Source organism: Schistocerca americana, chromosome 1 (genome assembly GCF_021461395.2).
Source record: "Schistocerca americana isolate TAMUIC-IGC-003095 chromosome 1, iqSchAmer2.1, whole genome shotgun sequence".
In the NCBI taxonomy this organism is placed as follows: Eukaryota; Metazoa; Arthropoda; class Insecta; order Orthoptera; family Acrididae; genus Schistocerca; species Schistocerca americana.
In genome coordinates this window covers 773,236,494-773,242,493 of record NC_060119.1, presented here as the reverse complement: position 1 = coordinate 773,242,493, position 6,000 = coordinate 773,236,494, and the positions used below count along the sequence as shown (strand labels likewise).

Genomic DNA, 6,000 nt, shown 5'->3' with positions numbered 1-6,000 from the left:
CAGTTACTTTAGAAATGTGAGACGTTAATCACTAATGAGCAAACCATTAAAGGTCAGTTGATTTTGCGTCCATAGTTGTAAATGGGAAGTGAATTTTCAACTTGTAGCACAGGAAGTACTGGAGTTGAACAACAATTTCGTAGTTCTCAACTTGTGGCAAGTGAAACCATTAGGAATTCACACTTGGTGACAGCGATATCTTTGCATTGAGCGACTGCCATCCAGAGAAGTTTTATCAGTTGTCAATGTATCGATTCCATGCTGCTAATGTTTTCCACTTACTGTTTGTTTATGTATTAGAAAATGAATTTTAAAATGGCTTGAGAGCCCACATCTACCTGCTTCTTCTTCTTCTTGACTTATTCTTGTCTATTTTCACTTCATAATCGATTATTGTCACTTACCTAGGTATAATATTCTAAAGAGACGATACAAAATGTTATTGTAGTTATATTTTCTTCTTTACCAGTCTAAAGGTATTCATGACCCTTATCCAAAAGACGAACTTTACATCACCTTCTGTGATATATGAATCTTAAAACAATTGCCTTCAGCTATTAAAATATAATTTAAGTAGCCTCGAACTCTATTTGGATTTGTATTCGTTGTGTGCTCCGTTTTGTGCCCTTATTTTGTGTGCATGATTAACAACGAAATTCGGTTGTCTGATTGTTTTTCATGTGACAGATTAGAATCTGCATTTCTTCATAAAGTAAGATAAGCAGAGGTTTCTGACATTATCAGCACCATATTGTCAAATACAGACTGTGAAGTTAGTGGGTGAGGTAGCTAACAGTTGAAGTGATGCATTATTGTTTTCGTGACAAAGTGGCAGTCGCTCAAAATAATCTTTTTATTCAAGACCATGCCCAGTGTATGGGAAGAGGAACTCTACAAAGGCTTCATGTGTCCAGGCACTGTGCAAGGAAACACGAATATACTGTATTTTCGTTGCAGCCCCAAATTCAACCAAGGCTTATTTCTTTATTATGTCCCACTTGAACTTTAGTTTAACTAATAGTAGCTGTATAACTTCATAAATAAGAAATAAGCAGATAGTGCTCAATAGGAAATATTAAGAATAATCATGAAACTTAGTGCACTGACTCTGTTCACAGTAAGAAAGCCAAAGAAAGGAGTGTGGTGGTGTATTTGCGACTGTCATCTCTAGCTAAAGAGGGGTACAGGCTTTAGCGATCTAGATGGTAGCTACAGCTGGTCCTACCAAGTGTTTAGTTATACTGAAATATCTCGAAAGGATTTCTGAAAAATCTTCGATATTTTGTCGGTGGAGTTCTCTAAACGTGCTGGTTCACCCTGGACAGACGTGAACAAACGTGAACTAATCTAATTGGAATGTTCACAGATGATGGCTGTTGCAGAAGATAGTAGTGGATATATTGTAAATGTGGATTACGACACGTAAAGTCTTCTATAAATCTAGATACCATTTTATTTCATGTGCTGGCCTTATCATTGTCACTTGAAACATACAGGATCCCTAAGGAACACCCTTTGCCTATAAGGAAAGTGTTCACAAAACAGAAATAAGACCAATTTATACTACCATTAGTGAAGTATGACTAGTGGACGTGGACATTAAATGTGTTCATTTTTTTGTCCAATTCGTCCTACGATTAGTAACTATGACTATGGGACATGGACATTAAATGTGTTCATTTTTAAAGTAACTGACAGTAGCTCAAAGTGCTATGGAAACTCAGTGTTGGGCTGCACAAAGAAACACAGGAAGAAACTAGTAGACGTCAGACATACAACAAATATAAGTAACGCAAAGGAATGTGTATATATATACTTTGAAATGGCTGTGAGCTAGTCATGTCACTCGTAGAAAAATGCCAGATGACCAAAACAAATGCTAGGTTAACCGAAAGCACAGAAAGGAAGACCACCATACAGATGGAACAAAGACGAACGACAGCTGGATTTGATTGGCATCGAGAAGCTAAAGATCGGTGGAAATGGATGAAGCTGCTAGGACACTTTGTTGCACGTCGTCTCAGAGAGGCCACATCACCAAGTGACTTATTTGGCTGATGATGAAGATGATGATCTTATTGCGTAAGTAGAATATTTCACGCAAACATTGTTAACAAATATTTCAAACTATAGCCACTCTGGCGGTTCGCAGTGCTACAACATACCTAGAAACTCATTGTAAGCACAGAAAGCGGCCCCTCTTCCCTGCTTGGAGACCCAGTGGGAAAACTGCCCTGTGTAACACATATTTCTACTCGTGACGACTTAATTTTTTTTTAAATCTGAAATAACAAATTTTCCGAATAGCGTAAAATAAAAATCGATTGTGTCTCAAGTATTAAACGTTTACATACTCGCGGTTTTGCCAGAAGTCCTAGCCAGCTTCCTGTGAAAATAAAATCTTTATTGTGATCCGGAATTTCAGTACCAGGTATCTAATTAAGTTCTCAAGAAATCAGATAACAGTCGAAGGGAACTGTATCGCGGTTGTAGGTGATATGGGGGGTACTGTGAAGAGTATATTACTGTCTTCTGTAGAGTATTGCAATTATAGTTCTTAGGTGCTGCTGTAAAAACTTAGGTGACATACGCAGTAAGAGATAAGGATCAAAAATGTGATCGCTGTAACGTATTTTATCAGTAAGATTACGGGTAAATTAATAGATTAGATCTGTTAAGTGCCAAACAAGGCGGATGTTGCTAAGTATAAATTGAAAACGCTGGAGACACTGATTCAGTCAATGGATTTCAGAAACATGAGGAACTTGCTGGTGGTCTACTGCCTCTTTGGGGCTACAGCTTTAGGTAACTTGGCTTTCTATGTTTATCGCGGCACTATACACATACCTACTTAGACTAGTTGCATCTCTCAATGCTTGTACAGTCGTGGACAAAACGAGCGAGACCCCTCGCCTTTTCGTTATGCTGATCCACACGGCTTTAAAGTCTGCTACACAGCGGGTTCCGCTGGATAGGTCAGGAGTCCACTACACGCAACAAGCGGCTACACGGGTAGCAGGGGTTGTGTGGCGTGGGCTGGGCGGTTTTTTAGGTTAGATGGCCTTGGGCAAGTGCAGAAAGGGCAACAGCCTCAACGGGTGCGGGGCAAAGTCAGGACATGCGGGGACCAAGCAGCAATCGGTATTGTAATTGTCAACTGTCGAAGCTGCGTTGGTAAAGTACCGGAACTTCAAGCGCTGATAGAAAGCACCGAAGCTGAAATCGTTATAGGTACAGAAAGCTGGCTTAAGCCAGAGATAAATTCTGCCGAAATTTTTACAAAGGTACAGACGGTGTTTAGAAAGGATAGATTGCATGCAACCGGTGGTGGAGTGTTCATCGCTGTTAGTAGTAGTTTATCCTGTAGTGAAGTAGAAGTGGATAGTTCCTGTGAATTATTATGGGTGGAGGTTACACTAAACAACCGAACTAGGTTAATAATTGGCTCCTTTTACCGACCTCCCGACTCAGCAGCATTAGTGGCAGAACAACTGAGAGAAAATTTGGAATACATTTCACATAAATTTTCTCAGCATGTTATAGTCTTAGGTGGAGATTTCAATTTACCAGATATAGACTGGGACACTCAGATGTTTAGGACGGGTGGTAGGGACAGAGCATCGAGTGACATTATACTGAGTGCACTATCCGAAAATTACCTCGAGCAATTAAACAGAGAACCGACTCGTGGAGATAACATCTTGGACCTACTGATAACAAACAGACCCGAACTTTTCGAATCTGTATGTACAGAACAGGGAATCAGTGATCATAAGGCCGTTGCAGCATCCCTGAATATGGAAGTTAATAGGAATATAAAAAAAGGGAGGAAGGTTTATCTGTTTAGCAAGAGTAATAGAAGGCAGATTTCAGACTACCTAACAGATCAAAACGAAAATTTCTGTTCCGACACTGACAATGTTGAGTGTTTATGGAAAAAGTTCAAGGCAATCGTAAAATGCGTTTTAGACAGGTACGTGCCGAGTAAAACTGGGAGGGACGGGAAAAACCCACCGTGGTACAACAACAAAGTTAGGAAACTACTGCGAAAGCAAAGAGAGCTCCACTCCAAGTTTAAACGCAGCCAAAACCTCTCAGACAAACAGAAGCTAAACGATGTCAAAGTTAGCGTAAGGAGGGCTATGCGTGAAGCGTTCATTGAATTCGAAAGTAAAATTCTATGTACCGACTTGACAGAAAATCCTAGGAAGTTCTGGTCTTACGTTAAATCAGTAAGTGGCTCGAAACAGCATATCCAGACACTACGGGATGATGATGGCATTGAAACAGAGGATGACACGCGTAAAGCTGAAATACTAAACACCTTTTTCCAAAGCTGTTTCACAGAGGAAGACCGCACTGCAGTTCCTTCTCTAAATCCTCGCACAAACGAAAAAATGGCTGACATCGAAATAAGTGTCCAAGGAATAGAAAAGCAACTGGAATCACTCAATAGAGGAAAGTCCACTGGACCTGACGGGATACCAATTCGATTCTACACAGAGTACGCGAAAGAACTTGCCCCCCTTCTAACAGCCGTGTACCGCAAGTCTCTAGAGGAACGGAGGGTTCCAAATGATTGGAAAAGAGCACAGATAGTCCCAGTCTTCAAGAAGGGTCGTCGAGCAGATGCGCAAAACTATAGACCTATATCTCTTACGTCGATCTCTTGTAGAATTTTAGAACATGTTTTTTGCTCGCGTATCATGTCATTTCTGGAAACCCAGAATCTACTATGTAGGAATCAACATGGATTCCGGAAACAGCGATCGTGTGAGACCCAACTCGCCTTATTTGTTCATGAGACCCAGAAAATATTAGATACAGGCTCCCAGGTAGATGCTATTTTTCTTGACTTCCGGAAGGCGTTCGATACAGTTCCGCACTGTCGCCTGATAAGCAAAGTAAGAGCCTACGGAATATCAGACCAGCTGTGTGGCTGGATTGAGGAGTTTTTGGCAAACAGAACACAGCATGTTGTTATCAATGGAGAGACGTCTACAGACGTTAATGTAACCTCTGGCGTGCCACAGGGGAGTGTTATGGGACCATTGCTTTTCACAATATATATAAATGACTTAGTAGATAGTTTCGGAAGTTCCATGCGGCTTTTCGCGGATGATGCTGTAGTATACAGAGAAGTTGCTGCATTAGAAAATTGTAGCGAAATACAGGAAGATCTGCAGCGGATAGGCACTTGGTGCAGGGAGTGGCAACTGACCCTTAACATAGACAAATGTAATGTATTGCGAATACATAGAAAGAAGGATCCTTTATTGTATGATTATATGATAGCGGAACAAACACTGGTAGCAGTTACTTCTGTAAAATATCTGGGAGTATGCGTACGGAACGATTTGAAGTGGAATGATCATATAAAACTAGTTGTTGGTAAGGCGGGTACCAGGTTGAGATTCATTGGGAGAGTGCTTAGAAAATGTAGTCCATCAACAAAGGAGGTGGCTTACAAAACACTCGTTCGACCTATACTTGAGTATTGCTCATCAGTGTGGGATCCGTACCAGGTCGGGTTGACGGAGGAGATAGAGAAGATCCAAAGAAGAGCGGCGCGTTTCGTCACTGGGTTATTTGGTAACCGTGATAGCGTTACGGAGATGTTTAATAAACTCAAGTGGCAGACTCTGCAAGAGAGGCGCTCTGCATCGCGGTGTAGCTTGCTCGCCAGGTTTCGAGAGGGTGCGTTTCTGGATGAGGTATCGAATATATTGCTTCCCCCTACTTATACTTCCCGAGGAGATCACGAATGTAAAATTAGAGAGATTAGAGCGCGCACGGAGGCTTTCAGACAGTCGTTCTTCCCGCGAACCATACGCGACTGGAACAGGAAAGGGAGGTAATGACAGTGGCACGTAAAGTGCCCTCCGCCACACACCGTTGGGTGGCTTGCGGAGTATCAATGTAGGTGTAGATGTAGCATAACAGGCAAGGCGACCAAGTGCTACCAACATACCATGCGCAGGCGTCAAATTGAAAAACTAT

The 6,000-nt window shown here is 41.5% G+C and overlaps 1 protein-coding gene across 1 annotated transcript in view; it reads left to right on the top strand.

The window, feature by feature from the left end:
* Positions 1-2,755: 2,755 nt before the first annotated feature.
* LOC124551398 (chymotrypsin-1-like) overlaps positions 2,756-6,000 on the top strand; it is a 44,179-nt gene continuing 40,934 nt past the window's right edge. The window contains exon 1 of the mRNA XM_047126438.1: positions 2,756-2,805. Coding sequence (XP_046982394.1) covers positions 2,757-2,805 — 49 coding nt within the window. The 5' untranslated portion in view covers position 2,756. The remainder of the gene's footprint in view (positions 2,806-6,000) is intronic.